Source organism: Siphateles boraxobius, unplaced genomic scaffold (genome assembly GCF_051911475.1).
Source record: "Siphateles boraxobius isolate OS27281-9 unplaced genomic scaffold, OSU_SipBor_1 130, whole genome shotgun sequence".
In the NCBI taxonomy this organism is placed as follows: domain Eukaryota; kingdom Metazoa; phylum Chordata; class Actinopteri; order Cypriniformes; family Leuciscidae; genus Siphateles; species Siphateles boraxobius.
Window position 1 is genome coordinate 12,988,592 of NW_027508734.1, and position 21,555 is coordinate 13,010,146.

At 37.3% G+C, this 21,555-nt stretch overlaps 1 protein-coding gene across 1 annotated transcript in view; it reads right to left on the reverse strand.

Moving 5' to 3' along the window:
• syt7b (synaptotagmin VIIb) overlaps positions 1 to 14,025 on the reverse strand; it is a 136,094-nt gene extending 122,069 nt beyond the window's left edge. Inside the window, exon 1 of the mRNA XM_077228082.1 lies at positions 13,683 to 14,025. Within this exon, the coding sequence (XP_077084197.1) occupies positions 13,683 to 13,716 (34 nt within the window). The 5' untranslated portion in view covers positions 13,717 to 14,025. The remainder of the gene's footprint in view (positions 1 to 13,682) is intronic.
• Between the last annotated feature and the right edge of the window lie 7,530 nt (positions 14,026 to 21,555).

Here is a 21,555-nt window from a genome sequence, read left to right on the forward strand (position 1 = left end):
CAGCGCTGCGACCCTCCTCAGAGAGTCGCAGCCCAGAGGGCGCCGAGGAGAGACGATTTTCTCAAAACCATCCCTTCCCGGAGGGGACCACCCTTTAGAAGCCTGATAGCCTCGGCGTCAGGGCTTCCTATTGTCCAAGCTTTTTTAGAGATAAAATAGTCCTCAGATCTTGCATATCTCTAACTGGCTAGACTGCTACCGCCACCCAAGTCCCCTTCGATTGTGGAGGAGCCCAAATGGCGATGCTCGTTCTTGCACTCTGTGCTGCGAGGAGCTTAGTAGACTGAGACTGCTCCGCCCAGCAGTCTCAGGAACATTAGATTGGTGAGGAAGAAACCTCTGGAACGCCGCTGAACGGTTTATTCTTAGTTTTGTTTTGTTTTTGAAAGTGGAGCGTCCAGAAGAACAGACATAATTTTATCTTATTTTTCTTTATTTTTAAATCAGAAAAACGTATATATATGTATATATATATATATATATATATATATATATATATATATATATATATATATATATATATCACTCCGTGGCCACCAGCAGGAAAAACAACCGAACTGGCCGTGCTGCGACCCTCCTCAGAGAGTCGCCACCCAGAGGACGCAGAGGAGAAACGATTTCTCGAAACCGTCCCTCCCCAGAATAGTTTATCTGTTTTTGCACGACGCAATTCGCGAATAGCGTCAGTGCTGACAACCTCACATTCATCCATGTCTTTATAATTTACCCACCAGCGTTGCCTAATAAAATTTTTTATTTAGATGGCTGGTGGGTAACGTCGGGGTTAAAAATGATGACGCCGACTCGGGAGAGAGAAAGCTAGCAAGCGTCTCTTTAACCCGAGGCACTGTCATACCATGATACTTAATACCCATAGCATTACTTTAGTTAGACGTTGGGCATTAAACACATAAAATAGAAACCGACTTATTCCACGATCTCGACACCTCAGTGTGGTGTGGAGATAGGGAAAAAACGGCAGTCCCCGACGAGGAGGCTGAGATACAGAGTTTTTCTGTTTTTAGATTTATTTCATCTAATAAACTCTAATCAGATGAGACAGATTTCATCTAATGAGATAGGGCGGGGCCCGTCCCAACCCCCGCTGTCAGATCCGTTTGCGAACCCCAAAATGCGAGTCGCCGCCGTGCATCGGCAACAGCGGGACCCGCGCGGGGTGCGCGAACCGAACCGTCCTCCTCGAAGAACGCCCGGCGGGAGCGGAGCGTCCTCACGGACAGCTTCTCGCAATGCTCACAGTCAGCCCCCTCGAGAACTGACTGTGGCATGCTCCACTCCCAAATAGTAACAAAAAGCTGATGTGTGTGTCCCCACCCGTGATATAACGTGGGCAGGGAACAACACAAAAGCTGCTTGCTCTCTTTTGCCATAATATATATATATATTGCAACTTGACAGACAACAATAAATATGACAAGGACAGAATACACAGATCGCTTGCTGAAGGCAACAGAAGCTGTCGCGGTCTGTTTTCTGGTGTGCTTTATAGCTTCCTGGTCTATGACGTCACCGCCTATGACGTCTCGCTCTTCCATTGGACTGATTATACACGTGCTTCACGACGCAATCACGCAGAGCGTTCCCACCGCGTCTCAACGCAGCTCGAGAGGGAACTGGGCTGTGCCAAGTCTGCCGACATACGGAAACGTATCCCAGACTCCCAGTGTGACTGAACTGGTCTAGAGACGGTTATGTAATAGGACACACACACACACACACACACACACACACACACACACACACACACACACACACACACACACACACACACACACACACACACACACACACACACACACACAAGGCCCAGCTCTTGGATAATGAATGAGAGGAATGTAGTGAACTGCATTGGACCCCTGTGTCCTTCAGAGAACATCATGTTAATGGATTTGTATGGGAAGGAGGTAACCAATGTCAAAGTTTACGCTAAAATTGTTTATGCCCTGAAAAGGTCCATTCACCCAAAATAAAAAATATAACTGGACAGGAATCAGACTTTCCTTCTTTGGTTCCAATTCTGATTGCACTTTTTGGATTTTAAGGAAGCAACTATACACAATTCCAGGGATTCCCAAACATTTTGTCAGCCAAACCTCTAGACCTAAAATATTTACTTGAAGTTAATATTTCAATAATTTAACAACACATTCACATGTTCACGTCTAATGTCAGTTATTGGTCACATCATGACATGCAGGCAATGTTGTTATTGTCAACTAAAACTAAACCATTAAGAATAATTATTGATTGAAATACACCAGAAATAAAATATAAATATTTAGATTGGAAAATTTTGAAATGTAGCCTTGGCAACTAACTGAAATGAAATAATTTTAAAATGAAGTACTAAAATTACTAAAACTAAACTGAAATAAAAATAAATTAAAGCTAAATAGAAATAATAAAAAAATAATAACTAATAAAAATAAAGTCACATAACGGTCACATTCTAGCCCGGTAAAGATGAATGCTACTATTTCATTGTGCCTATTAAAATTAGCAAACTCAGGAAATCCACAAAGGTACAAACTTAACGAAACAGTGTGCATGCACAAACTATAGCAGACAAAGGAACAGAAGGAACTGAAGGGCTTATATATACAAGATAATGAACTGAATACTAACAGGTGTTGAGTAATTAGTGGTGGGAAAATGAGAACAAAGGAACACTAGAGAACTAAGAGGCTGTTTACATAATACCGTTTCAACAAAAAATGTAAAACTTTTTATGCGTTTTGACCATTCATTTACAGGACAAAACGTCATTTTAGGTGCCTGAAAACGCAAACTTTTGAAAACGGGTTTCAAAGTGAAAGTTTTTTTAAACTTTCTCCGTGTAATAAAAAAAAAAAGTGAATCTCTGAAGACGATGACGCCATGCACATGTGTATTACGTGTTCAGTCTATAGTGTTTCATCGACCATCTAATGGCCTGGCAGCAGAATCGCAGATCCGTGTGAACAGTGTTGGGCAGTAAGGCGTTACTAGTAACGCATTACTGTAACGCAGTTACTTTTGACAGTAACTCATACTGTAATGCATTACTTTTTAAATAAATTAACTCCGTTACCGTTACCATATGGTGCGTTGTCTGTTACTTTTTTTAATTAATTAATTTTGGCTGAAATGTAGCCTACAGCCTAACCTGTTTGCAGCAGCGACGCATTGTAGGATTGGTGGTAGGGTTGCTTGCCACCCGTCCCTTAAAATACGGAATTGTCCCGTATTTACAAGTAAAATGATGCGTCCCGTATCAAATCAATAAGGGAAGCGATTTGTCCCGTAGGCCGAAGGCCCACACATAGCCTAGTTGGATAAAAACATAAGGATTTACTATACTAATAGCAGATAGCCTATAAAGAAATCAATTTCACAATAATGTTACATTATGATTAGAATCAAATGAATTTTGTCAATTTTCTCAGCTTAGAAAATGCACATTTATACAGGCTGAATTTTATAGGCCTAAAATATTGTTTAGTAATTCTGTGAATTACACTGCGCAAACCAAAGTAATACTACCCACCGGATGAAGCAGGGTTGGCTCTCAGTCTCCACAGAACAAAATATTTATTTTATTTTATTTTATTTTTAGTGTTCGCATTTATGAGGAAGAAACAATGTTACGGACGTGACAGTTCTCCGTACGTGAGCGCTCTGAAAGCGGCACTAAAAGATGCTTTACAATTTTCACAGAGACATCAAACAGAAAACACAAAACCTTTCTTTAAAGTGAATTTCGTTTTGTATTAATTGTATCTTAATTTTAATCAATGTTTCATCAACCAATTGCCTGGATTTAATAAATAAGAAGTAAATATAGCAGACGATAGATAATCACGAAACGGAGGCGCCAACGCGTGAACTGGAGCTCGTCTCATAAATGAACCGAAACTCAGCGTATAAGGTAACCTACTTGCCTCACAGACATGTCTACTTTTAAACAAAACAATTCAAAACGAAAGAAAACAGACTACAGACTGTTCTCTGCTTATGTAATCCGTATGGAATGTGCATTTCTCTCTGGCGCGTCTACTGCGAAGATCGCAAGTCAGCATAGCGAGTCACCTTAGAAATCCTTGTGATATATTCAGTTTGTGCTGGTCTGACTTACATAAAATAGTGTTTAAAAATTACCTTCTGTTTAAGTCAGTTTTTTGTAGACCATAAGGCATAAAAGAACATTAATGGGAACATTAAATAATATATTTTTTAAAGTAACTAAAAAGTTACTTTTAACAGTAATGCATTACTTTTTGGTGTAAGTAATCAACAAAGTAATTGAGTTACTTTTTGAAAGAAGTAACTAGTAACTGTAACTAGTTACTATATCTTAGTAACTAGCACAACACTGCGTGTGAATGGGGATCACACGGACAATGATGTCGTCTATCGGCTGAAACTCAAAGGAAAAACTTCTCAGTTTTAAGCAGGTTACACAGGAACAGAAGACAGGGACAGTGAAATCAAACTGAACATAAACTGTTACAAAAACAAAATGGCTAAAACTTAAATTAAAAATGAAAATATAAAAATGCATCTGTATTAGTAAATTATTAATACTAAACACTGTATGCAGGTAAACAAATGAATATTTCATTTTATGCTACTTAGTAGCATCGCTGGAGGGGGGTTGCAAAGATGGTGGAAAGCTAAGAATTGAGTCACAAAAAAGAATGTATTGTTAAATTAATGAAATAGTAATTCAAAATCTCATGGGGTACTAAAAAAATTAATATTTTGAGTTTAAGTTCGGCTAAGAAAAAGGTTTGGGAATCACTAGTCTACAAGATCCACTTACAATGCTTTTGGGAAAACGCAGCCCTGGATTATATAAATCAGTGTACAGCTAAATCTCTCTTCTCAAAAGCTGGGATAAACGAGGGAAAAATCATTAAATCTGAGATTCAACTGTGTACAATAATGCTTTACCAAATTTGCAATGCAGGGACATTGTGTTGACATTTTAGTTGTTAGTCAGAAAAGTAATTGGACTGAATCTCACTTTTCTCACGCAGCCACGCAAGTTGCATTAAAGGGTAAAAATATATTTCAGACAGCTTTTCCTCACAGCACCTGACTAAAAACTGTCTCTATCTCCACCTCCCTCTGTCTGTCTGGTTGTACCTCACCACTCGTGCTTTCTTTCACGTCACTCTAATGTGTCAGTAAAGCTACTACTAGCTATTCATTTCTCGTTTACTCTGTCTCTGAATGAAATATTAATAGGACCCTTGACAGTAGGACTGGAAACAGCCATTAACACGCAATTACCCAGAGACGTGATGTGTACAAACTACAAGGTCAACCTGCCTCTGTGTTTTCCTTCCTGTCTCTCGCGCTCATCTGTCGTCTTTGTCTTTCAGCATCTGACCTAGACAGGCAGGTTTATCTCAACCACTGATGACTGCAACAACTGCACCTTAAACCACAGCGATGTCTGCAGATTTATAGGGGCGGTGAGGGCTGGAAGAAGGTTTTGTGATAAGAGCTTTATGATATGTTACTTTGGAGGTCTGTCAGTCACCTTGCAATTGGGCTTTCGCACCGGGCAGTTATAGGAACTAGCCAGTGCGGTCCCCCGAGAACTAAATTATCCCCTAGGGCCATTTTCCTAGTAGTTTCAAACTGCCAGCAGGAACCCTGAAGGGATGTAAACCAGCCCATATATTAAGCCTGGCATTAAACAACTGAAGGATGGAGGACGCCGTGATCGGAGCTGTGTTTTTGTTGAGTGTAGTGGGTTTCGTGATAGTAGAGATGGAATGTAGACGTATAAGTTATGCAACTGAAAGAGAAAAAAGAGGGCTAAGGGATGAAATCTCAACAACTTGCAGTGCTACATATCATCAAGGCTGAGCACAGAACAGAACAGTGCAGACAATGGTGACAGGTAAATGCCATTAACATTAAATGTCTGTATGTTTATATCTTATTGCTGTTTTCCATGTCCGTGGAGCTAGTTCATCGAGTAAGTAAATGTAAACTCTGCGTTTACATGGTTTTTAAAAAAACACCGGGTGACAGTGTTTCATGGCATGTGTTCAATCGACATACACTTTTCTCACTGGTAGTTCCTATTGTGCTCGGTTAGACCCTACTCTGAAGTAGGAGCTAATTTATCCCAGAGATGGGTCTCTACATCTACATAACCAAGGGCCAGGGCCCAATTCGGTCCATTCCTCTTAAAAAAAAAAACAGGTTTGTGTCGTGTTTTTTTTGTTTTTTTTCATGTTTATCGGTTGATGATGTTCATGTCATGTGATTCACTGTTCCCCTCATGTGATGTAGTCATGTGTTTCCTGTCATGTGACGCCTGTTTCCTGCTTGTTCATGTTTTATGTCCTCATTGGTTCATTATCTTGTTATCTTAGGTGAGTTTGACTCACATTTTGCGGCGCAATGCGACAGATGCCTGTCAAACGCAATGCATTCTGGTTAGAAAGTTTGTCTGACCTGTCGGGTCAGAGACGTTTGCCGAAACTCTTTTGTGAACACGCCGTTGCAGGGAAGCCTGTATATAATTTATAACATTTTATGTGTATATTTATGTATATGTATATTTTTCTTACAAAAACACATCACTCCGCTTCAAAAGGGCCTTTATTAATCCACTGGAGTCGTATGAATTACTTTTATAATGGATGGATGCTCTTTTTGGAGCTTCAAAAACCCAGAAACTATTCAATGCCATTACTAAGCTGGGAAGAGCCAGGATATTATTTAATATAACTCTGATTGTGTTCGGCTGAAAGAAATAAGTCATATACACCGAGGATGGCTTGAGGTGGATTATTTTCATTTTTGGGTGATCTATTCCTTTAAGCCCTCATGTTTGCCATTTTTCCTTGTTGTGTATTGTTAAATGTGTCTGATTCATGGTTCATGTTCAAGTCTGATTAAGTTTATGCCATATCTTAGCTCTGTTTATTTTGTAGTTGTTTAACTGCATCTGGGTTAACTTCAACTCACCTTAATATATTACATTTGTGCTAGAAAAAAACACCTGCGTCTCAAAAAGTGGCTGTCGGAGTGGGATAATGTACTAATCACATAGTTTTCAAAACTAAGTAAAACAACTGGATGGCATAAAACTAGATTGCTACAATTATAATCAGCAAACTGTCGTGTCTACACTAGAAGCGGATGATGTGGCACCGCTAGCCCGCCACGCGTTCTTATTTCTGCTATGCTACACAGCCACTTTAATTTCCCCTTTGCATCTCAAATAAAATGCTTTTATTTACAAATAAAAATCAATCACTATGTAATGAAATAACTTTTGACTGTTGCTTCAAATGATGTATGCTTCACAGTGGCATTAAGATCCTGAATTCAATTGTTATGTTGGATCTTCTTAAAACTAAGAGTATAAGACTAATAAATAAAAGCCTTAATTTTGGCTCTTTGTAAAGTAAAAAATAAAAACATAGAAGGGCCAATCCGTAAACATTAAATACCCACTGTTTCAATAGAATAGCCACGATATGTAAACAATATTAGTGTTAACATGAATTTAGTATTTTTGTGTGTTTTAATCCATTTCACAACTTCATTGGTACCTAAAATACTAAAACAACTGTACAAATGAAGAGAACAGCTTTACAGTTCAAATGCCCATCCCCCAATGCTTTTATAAAATGATAATTTCTTGCCAATTTGACACTGTATTCTTCTTAAGAGATGCCTTTGAAGTTGTTTCATAATTAATGAAGAACTTTGCAACATTGATAACATTCCAACTTTGCAATATTCCTGTTTTATTATGTGAATCTGCTTTGAAAGTGTTATTTTAGTGTTATTGTTATACTATTATAGTTTTCGTTAATACTTTGAACTAGGTTTTTTTATAATTATCTTTTTTCTCTTTTCATTTTAATTTTAGTTAAAGTTTTGGTACTTTTGTTATGCCTTTTTTTACTTTTTTTACATGTCTATATATAGCCTAGTTTTAGTTATTTTAGTTCTTTAACTTCAACTAAATGAAAATGAAAAATGCTGCCTTTTTATATTTGATTTATTTAAATTAATGTTTATTTTGAGGGAATGTTGTAATCGCTTTAGTTTTAGTTAACAATAAGAACCCTTCTTTGAAACTATGTATTGTATAAAGTGCTATATAAATAAACGTGACCTTAAATCCTCAAAAAAAATTCCCCATTTACCTCCATTGTAAGTGCCCCATTGTACCCTCTATTTTTGCTGCTTAATTTTTTTAATGAAAACTTGGAACAATTCGACATTATTTTTTGAGGTAATGCTTTCGATTGCACTTGTGAAAAGCGGGAAAAAAGTCAGTTAATCTATCTTTCAAATAAGCTTGAAACAGAAGCCGGGTCTGAGACCGTGATCAAAGAAGGGTTAACAGAGCTCTCACATTGGCAACTTTCATTAAACTCCTATATTCTCAAGAAATTGAAAAATTCAGAAATGCATACAGGATGCATCATGCTCTATATGCAGAAGCATCATCTGATCCCACACTGGCCATCAGTGATCATTGACGCGAGCTAAAAGCATTACAAACTCCCAATGTCACTCCAATCTAAGGGGAAGCGATTGGCGAGCCTCCAAGTGCACCTGTACATCCGTTGCATTTCTCCACGTTCTCCCTGCTCTGTCCAGAGGTGTCCTTCGCCGACCCCTCCAGCATCCGCTTTGCGGCCGCCAGTTGACCTTCTCACTGTGTTTGTCTTATCATACCGCTGCTACAACATCACAACATGCCAGGAATGTCAATGACATTAAGATCCTATCCAGAAAACGACCCCGAATACAGAAACCGCAATATGTCAAAGCTCTTCTGCTATCAGCGTCTGAAACAGCTGTTGTTATCGCCAACAAACTTAAAACAATGTGTACTTGGGTTGAGAGTACATGAAAGGGGTTCTAAAAAAGTAGATACAGAGCAGCATCACAGTTTACCTGGTGAATTAGAACGCATGGTCACGTGTGAGGACGTCTGAACGCAGAGACAGACGGGATGGCTTAAGGGGTGTGAAATTATCTGATGTGATTGAAATCTTGCCTCTGTCAAAGATTAACCCTTGTCAGTGTCTTATATACATTCTTATCATTCATCATGTAGCAGCACTGCAAAACCACCACTGGGCAGGTCTCTGTGAAAACCCGTGGGAATCCTTGAGCTGTCAGTTTGATCTTCAGCTGTCCTTAAAACCGTCATCATGGTCGTGAAACTGCTATCCAGTTCACATAATCAGCGTTTTCCATGGCAAATACAAGCATTTCTTCTTTTTAGATGTGTCTAAAGACACAAGATAAAGTCTAAAGATTTTATCTGTTAAGGCACTATAGACAAAAACAGGGTTTTTTTATGCACTGGTCAATTTTGAGATTTTGGGCTATATGGCTTTTCAAAACGTGTTTTGTTTTTTTTTACTTTAAAGATAACCTATTAAGCCCTTTTACAAAGCCTTGATTTTGTTTGTTTTTTAGTCTAATAGAATAGAATAGGAAAAAATTCACATATTTTACATTTTTGCAGCACCTCTGTTCCCATTAGTCAGTAGTGGTCTGTTTAGTTCTGGTCTCTATGAAGAAAAACGCAGTCTGCTCTGATTGGTCAGATGGATCAGTGTGTTGCTATTGGCCAACTATTTTTCGAGCTTGTTTCGAGAGTTTTAACACACTACTGACGCAATTCAACCAGGCCTCGGACCCCTTTTTTGGATATGCCTTGGGAGGGAATTATTTAAACGAGGTATATTATGATATGTACGATTCTGCAAGAAAACTCAAGACTACAATGGAAGCGTTTCAGGGAGTTCAGAAACAGTGCTTACTAATATATAGAATAACTCCCTTTGGAATGACTTTGTGCTTTGTAACTTTGCAGACATTTGTCATGCTCAAACAGCATAATTATATACTAAAGAAAGTTGAAAATGTAAAAAAGCATAATAGGTCCTCTCAAGTGTTTTATTTTTATATAAAGGTTTTTGGAGGGGTTTGTTAATATATAATTTGCCTTATTTTAGAGAGGCTGCTCAATGCAGTGCCAATCGGTAAAGCTTGCCATCATTTGGCTCTACAGTGAGCACCACTTGTGATTTTATACAACATCTTAATTCTTAAAAACATGGTGAATTTTAAAACGTAACACTAAAATAATGTTTGCAATTCTTAATGTAATCAAGCAACTGGAGAAGTATGGTGGTACCTATTAGTTAATTTTTTTAATGCTTTCCACAAAAGCATTAGTGTCCATGTCTGTGTTTTATTCAAAACCTAGGAAACACTTCTCTGTTCAGTTGCTTGGGCTAAGCGTTTCTTCAACTGGATATTCCCAAATCCGTGCTTACAAAATCTGCTTTTGTCTAGTACAGCATGAAATCTCTGGCAATACATTCAGCAGACGATTATTCCCAGCTGAATTCACATTAAGACGAACTAAAGCTGATGACATCCACAACGCTAATAAAACTTCTAATAAAATTAACATGCCATACAAAAAAATTACCACAGTAATGCGTATAGCTGTTACTACAGTTATTTTTATTATGATAAAACTGTGGGAACATGGTATTATCAACTACTGTCATACCCCCCAAAAAATGTAATTCATTGATAACAGAATGCAAGCTTTTTCTCATATTAAACTGGATTAGGTCCCTGAGACACACATTTTTTTTTTATTTCTACTATAAATGTTGCCATAATTGGCAATCAAAACAAAAAATATTACCATAATTAATTTTTAAACATTAATTAAATTTCCATAATAATATTTATTGGTTCTTGAACAGTAGCTAAAACCAGATAATTATAAATATTATTGGTATGTTTTTTTAATTGGTTTTTCATTCGTTTGTTTGTTGTTTTGTTTTGCCAAAAATAAGTTGCAAAAGCAAAGTCATTGCAGATTCAGGTTGTATGTTCCTGATTAATGTCCCTTGCTCAAGAAACATAAGTTGAATGTCAAGACAAACGCACTGCTGTTACAGGAAGACAGGTTTGAATACAAAATACCCTCTGTTCTGCATGTAGCAGTCTGAAGATAACCTGACTCAATTATGGTAAGGACTGGTCACATCTCTTCTCTGATGACGTGTTTACTTGCGCAAGGGCGGGACGACCTGTCACTCACATGAGATCAACCAATAGCAAACCCAAACCATCCAACCATCCAATTGATTCTCCATGGACAAAATCATGTCCCGTCCAACATTTTTTCTTGTTCGAGAAGCTGTTCTTGGATATACGTCACAATAGGAAAGAACAGACTATCGCAACTTCTGTTTCATGCTGACTTTAAGATTTGGGTGGGACAAAATAACAAAAACCATAAAATATGGACACGGGTCATTGAAAGAACCATGTCAAAAAAGTATGAACCATTTACAAATCAGACATCATGCTTATTGGTCACATATTTAAACAGTTAAAGGGATAGTTCAACCAAAAATAAATTCTGCTATTAATTTGTTCCAAACCTGCTAAACTTTCGTTCCTCTTCGGAATAAAAATGAAGTTATTTTTGATGAAATCTGAGAGCTTTCAGTCCCTCCATTGACAGCTACGCAACTACTACTTTGCCGCTTCAAAAAGTTAATAAACTTAAAAAAACTAATCCATTGTGCAGTTTAGTCCAAATATTCTGAAGAGACACGATCACTTTATATGATGAACAGATTGAATTTAGGCTTTTATTCACATATAAACATTCATCAACTCACACACTTGTGGTAAACAGAAGCTCAAGCATGTTCGCTTGACGTGCGGGAACTAATGTGTTTAATTCTTGTGTTACGCAGCATGTTTGAGCTTCAGAAGCTTCAGCTGAATTTGGTTTTGCTTCTGTACAGGGACATGCAGAGAGTTCCTCAGGGGCAGGGGTTCAAATGTAAAAAGGGGCATATATATATATATATATATATATATATTGGTACAGCATGAGGGTGAGTAATTAATTACAGAATTTTCATTTTTGAATGAATAATCCCTTTAATTGAAAATAATCGACTCAAAAGAGTGATTCATTCACAAATCAGGCATCGCTCAGTAGCTTTGATTCTAAACAGCCTACAGAAAATGTGGGACACACATGATTTCTGAAATACTGTCAAGGCAAACACTTTGGCCTCTATACAGTAACAGCTCTCATCAGACATTAATTAAATCAATAACGTTTTATGACATTGACTTGGTAATTTTTGCCTCAAATTGGCTTGCCTATGTCGCCAAATGGGTTACCCAGGCCAGCAATGACCACAGGTACCATGTTGAGGGGGAAAAATAACCATAGAAACTATAGTGTTGAGGAAACAACAGTCACCATGGGGGGGAAAAAAAGAAAGAAAAAAAACAAGGCTACATTTTTAAACATTTTCTCACAGTAAATTTAAGACAATTACTCTATTGGCAAATATCTTGAAGTCTACAAAAAAAAAGCCATGTTGTATGTAGTCACAAGGCTTTTCAGCAAAATTAAACAGTAAAAACAAGTGATGGAACAAACTACTCATGAAACAGCAACTGGAATTAAAAAATGTCCCTCAAATATTCACAATTCCATCACAAGCAGTTCCTGACATAACATTAACAATTCCAGCAGTTTCCAGTAATGCAGATTCCACTATCGTAGTGGATCCAAACCTTTCATGTCAGCTGAACTTGACCTAAAATAAAGTACAAATACAAAAACGTGTGTTTGTTTTTGCATGTTTACAGAGTGTGAGGAGTCCAGTGTCTGAGGGAAATATTACAAAAACTCTGGCATCATCTAAATGTCCTGAACACTGACCCTGGATATCTTGCAGCCTGTTATAATGGGAGAAACTATATACCGGTACTGTTCTAAAAACCCAAAAGAAATTCCCAAGGGTACTCGCCTTCCGGGTTGGTCTACAAATTGACGTCATGACTGAATTGGTGTATAGTCATAAATTAATTTTCTACGGCATTTTTATGTTCCTGACATTCAAGGGTTAAATCATAGGCTTTTATTTTTATTTATTTAAACTGGCATCTCGCATCACAAATGAGTGCCTATTATATGACGTCTTGCAACACACGTTTGTTTTTCCTGCCACAGTGTCTCTCCAAACAAATCTCTGTCTGTACACATAACAATTGACCATCGTAATTTTCCCACCTGACAAATCTCGTGGCGCGCAACAGGAGGGGGCAGAGGCCAACGCATGTCCATGTCCCTTCGTCCTCCTAATGACCCATCCTCACTTTCTCTCAATTGCATAGGAAAAAGTGAGCAAAATGCCTTTGATACATGTTTGGCAGATACAATGGACAAGACGAGCACACGCACACTCGGAACAATAAAGGCACGCGCAGATACCCTGTCATGACTATGTGAGAGATGATGACCTTGCGCGTGCATGGATGAGAACTCCCTCAAAGGCACCAAGGTAAATGTATTTACCTTCACGGTACAACACAACAACAGGTGCTGTATATGTATCCAAACGCGAACGAATGTATATAGAGAAATCTGGTTGCACCTGTTTGCACGTTCGGCAACTGATAGTTTGCAGTTGAGGACAAATTGAAGCGAAATGCATTATTTTGAATGACACCGTACTGACCCGTACACGAGCGGTACCGGGTGCCGCCACATCGTCTGCCGTTCAAGGGCGGGCGTTCTGACTGAAAACAAACGAGCGGAATCCGCCAAAGTATCTCACCTTTTCCCTCCTCGTCCTCCCGATTCAGGTGCATGGCTGTTTGCCTTTGGCACGCCAACAAACGCTTGTTTCTTCCCCAAGTCCCCTCCAAGAAAAAGTCGAATCCAAAATGTGCTCTCGAGCTTCCAATGGGCGAGTGACCATGGAGCACCGCGCTCGCGCGTTCTCTCTCTCTTTCTCTCTCTCCTTCCCAGCTTATTTCTTTCTTTCACTCACTTGTTTTTTCTTTCCCAGTCCCCTCATTCGGCTGATTCGGGAGATGGCAGAGAGAATGTTTGAAGGGAGAGAGATGAGGGCAAGGAGTGGTGAGTTGTGCGTCCGTGTCACCGCCAGCTGATGGCACGAGCTCTAAAATCTCAGTTTGTGTGGATGAAGTCGAGTAAATTGGGACGTGTTTTCGTCAAACGCATTGAGCAGCGTTAAAATACCTCTGAAGACTGCTCTCTGGCTTGTTTTATGATTATATGTTGAAAATTGCACAAAAACTGTTTAAGCCCGAGCCATTTAAATGCCAAAATCACTGTTTCTTGATCAAATGGTGAAATCTATTAGTATCTATAAAACATAACAGTGAATCTGTACAGTACATTGTGAATAAATAAATATTTGAATGTATTACACTTATTTTCTAATGGCTTCACAGTCGATATTTTGCACATGTGCACATAGCTATATGACTACTGAAATCACGTAAAATAAATAATATGATTTAAATAAATCATAAATATCTCCTAAAAGTCATCAAGATAAACATTTCCCATCAGCCAATCAAATCGAATCAATTCATGCATCAAGCACTATACTATTGTTTCCAATAATTTGCAATGATTGGATATTGAATAAAGAAATATATGACCTTCCCAACTTTACCTGACATCACCCGGTAGTTAATGTCTTAATGTTTGCGATTCGATTCCACCACATGCAGACACCTGAAGAGTAAATGATTTGCTTATATTGTGATGGTTATGGCATAGAAATGAATTTGGGGGTGTTTTGTATTATAATAATTTAAGTGATGCATTTTAATTTGCTAATTAATATGATTTTAGCATTTAATCATCTAACCTTGTACACTTGCTCTCTCAAATGAATTATTTGTACTTTCAGCATATCTATAGAAGTTAATGAACTTCCTGACATTTGATGAAGTGTGTTCTTTTTGTTCTGTATGTTGTGTGAATATATGATACACTACATATAAGTAGTACATACACATATACCTTTGTACTGTATATATTTTTTTATCTTTGGCATGCCATTTGTGCATTTGGTTACTATGCAAAGTAACTTACATTGCCAGGCTCACAATTCTTCACCATGTTATATTTTCCAATCTGACTGCTTTACAGCTGGGCCACTCGCTGTTTTGTGTTCATTCATGATCTCACTTTTTATGTTTCAAGCTTGCTGTTTAACCTTATGACCCTTTTCAGGATTTTTGTGCATGTGAAGTTGTAGCCTTGATCTAAATGTGGACTCTTTTCATATCTGTCAGTTTTATTACATTTAAGACTTTAGCTGACAATGAATCCTGATTCTTGTATCACTTTATGTTGGGCAACATTTACCTCTTAATCTTACAAAAGGACCTGTGAGCTTTATGGTTACTGGGTCTCCCACTCTAAAAATGTAGGTGGGACAATAAAACAATTTAAGTCACCATGAAATCAAAATTGACTATTCTTATTCTTATGGAATATTGCAGTATTGTATTGATTATAAATGATATACATATATACATATATATACTTATGTGTCCTTGTAATCTTTAATAAAATTAATTTCCCTCCCTCTTGCAGCAACATTTCTTCTATTCTCTGATGATGTTTACTGGTGTGAAGGCGGGACGACCCGTCATCCACCAATAGCAAACCACAACCATCCAATTTCCAATGCACAAAATCAAGTCCCGCACTTCATTTTTTCTTGTTCGAGAAGCTGTTTCACTCGGATATACGTCTGTGGTGAACAAGCTCAAGACACTTTCACGTTTTATTCTAGAGCATAAAACACATCAGTATTACCCCACTCGTGATTTTTTAAAGCTATTAAGTGTCTTTAAAAAGGCGGTTGCTAACAAATGGCTAATTGGGACTGGGGACATTAAACGTCATCATCCCGAAGAGATAAGCTCAGCTCTTCAGCTCTGCTTCTACAGCCTCGTTATGCTCATAATTGTGCTCTTATAATCTATTCTAACTCAAAGTTTCTTGGAAAATGTTTTTAGATAAAAACTAACAGAGTTGTCGGAGGCTTAGTGATTGTGACGTTGAAGTTGTGGGACCATTGTGTAGTTTGTTTATAGCCTAGTTTTTTACTTCCGGCAACTGCATTTAGGCTTTAAAATTCATAAAAGTTGTGTTCATCTGCGAAAATTATCTTGATGGACAAAACTTGTAAGTATCATAAACTACTGTTGATCACAGAGTTGTTGTTTTTTTTTTTTTTGCGATAATCCAAGAGCCTATCGGAGAAAGCCTATTGGGTTTTGTCAAGATGCTAACTGCCGATTGGCCTACAAAGTGACGTCATACCTGCACCACTCTATACGGAAGAAAAGACTGTCGCAGCTTCCATTTCATGATGACTTTAAAATTTGTATTGCTCTCTGACCCTTACACCATAAGAAACAGGGATAGTAAAAACACTCTCATAATGTTTTTTTTCCCCCTTTTATTCAATGGCAACATCATCAATATTATATAAATGACAATGTTCAATAAAAATGTGCATTTATTAATATTAATAATCAGAATTAACCATTCTGAATTGGCCAAATAATACAGTTCATAAGCAACTAGTATTAATATAAACTGTGCTATCACCAATATAAGAGTTTATCTGCACTTTGTAGAGCTTTGAGAACGTTGAACATGGGTTGACAGAATAGTCAGTTTTACAATGCCAAAATTAAGCGAGATTTAAAAACCTTAACTAAAGCTTATCAATTTGTGTGATAAGCCAGTGTTTTGGCATTCCCGCTGATTTTCTAGATTGATTTTCAGAAGCTATTTAGCATCTGTACCAGATGGATGATTGACAGCTGCTTATGCTAATTATACCTTCTGATGCGCTGATGACAACATTACCTGCATCCAAGAGCCATCATACTCACTGTTCCTCCTAAACACTCAGAGATGTCTCTTTTTATGAAATCACTCAGACTCATCTTGAAAGCACACTACACTGTGTGTCTCCTGAGACAATCTGTTTTCCCAGCTGGTAAAACAGCCCAACAAACTAATTGACTCTCAGCTCACGGCTGCAGGTTCAGATTCTCCAATGAAACCCAGTGATACTGACGCCCCCTAGAGGATCTTCACTAGAGTTGCATTATAATTCTAAACAGTGAGAGAACAGCAGCCTGTCAAACAGCAGCCATGCTGCAGTCAGTCAGAGAATAAACAGACAGTGTCTTAAAGAAATGTGTTTCAGACAGGCTTCCAAAACAGAATGATCTAGAACAAATTCAAGAGAGCTTTAGACATACGAGGCACATATTTAAAGTTATAGGCTAATGATTATTTGCAATCGAAATATAATCATGCCTTAATTTAAAAAGGACATTTATGCAGGGTGTGAATCTGTCATTTTAGTCTCACTGAGATACTATTATAGTTTTTATTAATATGTAGAATTAGTTTTTATTGATGTATTTTCCCTTTTAATTTTAGTTTAGGATTTAGTAGCCTAAATGTGTTGTGTTTTTGTCCATTTTATAAGATTGTTTTAATGTCTATAATTTTTTTTTATATTTCTATTTTAATTTAAAGTTTTAGTAATTTTTCGGTGCGTTTTTTTGTTGTTGTCATTTTTATTTGTTTTTATATTATTAAAGTTTATATAGTTTTTATTCATTTTTTATTTCAGTTATTTTAGTACATAATATAATGAAGACGAAAATGACAAATGTTGCCTAAGGAACTAGCTGAAATAAAATAAGTTAAAGTTTTTATATTTTATATTTATTTGAGTGCAATTTTATTTAAATCAAAAATATTAAATAAATACAAATAAATAACATTAATAAAATTTAAAAAATAAATTTATAAATAAAATTAAATAAAAATAAATGTTTATGGTTTTATTTTTATAACCCTTACAGAATTCAGAATCTTTTTGAGGATGTCTCACTGAATTATAAATATACATATAATAAGTATATCACAAAAACTTGTTTTAAATCTTTTTGTTTAAGGAGTATTTCAGATAGGCTAGTTGATGTTTTATAGAAATTATTTTATAATTTGCACATTGCATTTACTGTATTAACTAATTGACTTCTTTTAACCACTTCATCATCAGATGCCGTTTCTATTCTGCCAAACTGTACGCACAGAATTTTGGAATATTATAGATCAGAAACTGGCCGGTGAAGGCAGAATGCCACTGGACTCAGACATGCCTTAAAGCATTTCTACCTGCCAAGGCAGCATTTTTTCTGGTTTCAGGCACAGTCTGTCTAGATCAGTAGAATCTAAATCTAATAATTTATGTGGATTCTGTGCAAAAAGACTTAATAAGAACGTTGAACGGCCTTGAAAGGCCTTGAGTATCTCTATGTCCTTGAGAATAATGTATTTATCCCCGGACCAAGTAAAAGCATTCATATGTATTTCATAAACTCCCACTGCAACCTGAGAAAAATCATTTCCACGATGAGTCTGTACTGTAAACACTATTACTCCGCAGAGATCAGTTAGAGTAAAGTGTGCATTGCATTCTGAATTTCTGTATTTTCCAGGCAGGATTATTATCGTTAGCTAAAACTACAGGAATTGCAACAACAAAAAATGACAAATATTAAAATAAATACTAATTCAGCATATTAATAAATCTAAAGTGAAACTACAAAGTATTGTTTTTCCATAAATAATGTTGAAAAGGGAAAACAAACTAATGGTATCAGGCATCATTTGGCATCTCACTGGCCTTGGTGTGTGTGTGTGTGTGTGTGTGTGTGTGTGTGTGTGTGTGTGTGTGTGTGTGTGTGTGTGTGTGTGTGTGTGTGTGTGTGTGTGTGTGTGTGTGTGTGTGTGTGTGTGTGTGTGTGTGTGTGTGTGTGTGTGTGTGTGTGTGTGTGTGTGTGTGTGTGTGTGTGTGTGTGTGTGTGTGTGTGTGTGTGTGTGTGTGTGTGTGTGTGTGTGTGTGTGTGTGTGTGTGTGTGTGTGTGTGTTTGTGTGTGTGTGTGTGTGTGTGTGTGTGTGTGCATCTGCTGGGGGCTTAACCTTGAGTTAGAGTAGCTGGACACCTTAATGAGATAGAACCTGATATGCTGGCTTCTTGTCATTGCCACTGGCGCATTGATATCACACTATCACTGCTACATCAGTCTGTCTGTACTGCACTCTTTTACAAACAACACACGCATACATAAACAAAAACACTGTTGTTTTAGAATTTTCTGTTTAACTCAAACTTCCTTTCTCAACCCACTTTACTCCAAATTTCTATTGTAAAATCCATTAAGTTAAACTCAAGTCAAATTTGTGTCAACATCCCTGACATTTACCCATAATCCTTTCATCACATTAGCATATCAAACTCTCTGAATAAATCACATTTTATCCACCCTCCATGGCTTTGATTCAAAACCTAGTGAGCTGCATACATAGGGCAGCATGTTAAGGAATCTCTATACGTGAAAAGGTCCTGTAATCCAAAATGCACTGCACATAAGACAATGCAAAAGTGTTGATAAATGAACTGATAAAGTGTATACTTTGAATTAGGGATGCACCGATATAAAACTTTTGGCCGATACAATAATTATTTATATTTGAAAGCCGATAACCGATATAATAGCCTGATTAAAAAAAACAAGTCTCATAATCTCCCAATGTTCTCATCATAATTTTATGTAGCCTATATGACAGACTTGCATGTTGCACTTAACTGTATTTTCCTTTTCAAACTGATTCCAATCATATTTCAAGCTATTCAAAACCATCATGGTGAACAGTGCGCATCTGAAGTGTGTCAGCTGAAGGAAATAATCCATTATTTATCGGCTTTAATATATCGTACAAATTTTCCTATCGGGCTGATAACGATAACAATAAAAATGAACATATATCGGCCGATACCGATATGGTGGCCAATATATTGTGCATCCCTACTTTGAATGTAATGTAAGTCCCTTTGGATAAAAGCACCTGCCAAATGTAAATAAATATAATTTATTCAATACTGGAAATTATTAGTGAAAAGAAATAGATAAATATAATTGAATATTGAATATTTTACCCAATGTTTCTGTGGTTTAAAAATGTAGTTTTTATTTTGTTTAATTTTGCCTTATGCATGACACTTGTTCTAAAAATTGCCACACTCAAGTTAAACTTTTAATAAACGCAATGCATTTTTGTACTCAATTTACACAGATCACGTTTTTGCAGTCCACTATGCTACTTTTCCATGCCCTAGACAGATGTCTTTGACAATTGTACTCGGGACTTGTTGTGTTGCGTTTCAAAAATGTGGTGCTCACGGTAAAATAAGGGACCATTCACACAGATCGCATTTTTGCATTCCACTGTGTAGCTTTCCCGTTGTTTTTCTATGCAAACAAGTGCTAGATGGACTTCTTTGACCAATGTGCTCGCTCTTTGCGTGTTGTGCAGTGTCTCAAACACAATATGTGTTCTAAAAATTGTGGCGCTGAAGTTAAAATAAGTTTAAAGTCTCGAGACTGGATTTTCTATTCAACTGTCCTGCATTTTTAAATGCAAAAACACGTTCTGTGTGAACTGCCCCTAAGGTCAAAATGCAGCTGGAGACCTGCTCACATCTCATTTTTTTCAAAGTAAAACATGTGAACAGCCCCTTAGAAGGCAGCTGTCTATGTAGACAGCAAACAGCAAGGCAGCTCACTAGGTTTTGGAACAGAGCTCCTATCTCGCTCCCATCGAGGTGAATATTCATTAAGCTGCCTCGCTGGTTGCTTCTGAACTCAAGTCAACAAGCGTGCCTTTCATCTCACACTGTTTTTATGGTTAATCAAGCATAAGGGTCTGGGTAATTGTACAGCCTTGATCTCCTGATCGGTTCACAGTGCATGCTGCACATCACATAGTTAAACAACAAAACATTGTTGCCGACATATTGCTTTTATGGATTCAGGTGAGATTCTGTATTAAGAGAATAACTGGGCAATGTGTTATAGTGAATGTGAGAAAGTGTAGAGTACAAACGAAATGGTTAAAGCTCTAACAGTCTTCTGCACGGACCCCTATGGTCAGCTTCAAGCAGAAGGAGCTTGAATCTAATCTGACTTGTGATGCAGCCTGGAATCATAATCACACCATGTTCGTTCATTTGGCCGGAGGAGAACCGCCTCACCAACTGAGCCTGGGTTCTCCAAAAGGATTTTTCTCAATTTTTGTCACCTGATGGAGTTTGAGGTTCCTTGCCACTGACATCTTCGGCTTGCTTAGTTGGGGACACTAAATATTCAGAAATATTATAGATTTCACTGCACTGACACTATTGGATGAGAACTGGACTCAGCTGGATGATGACATCACTGTTTTCTCCAGAGCTGCTTTATCGATGAATTGAGCTCATTTCATAGTTTTATAACTTTAACTGAACTGAACACTGAGCTGACTTCAGTTGAATAATGACACTAGTGTTTTTTAAAGCTGCTTTACAGCAGAATTGATTTCTGTTTGCATCACGGATCATTATTTCGTGTTTACACAAAGCGCTATATAAATAAAGGTGACTTGACTTGACTTAATAGGATCCATAAAGTGATGTAATGCTAAACAATGCATTTTCTATTGGTCAACGAGGCAAATTCACATTACCAACTGAACCCAATGAAAAATTTGTGTGAAATTCCCGAACGCGTGGTTTCCAATTGAAA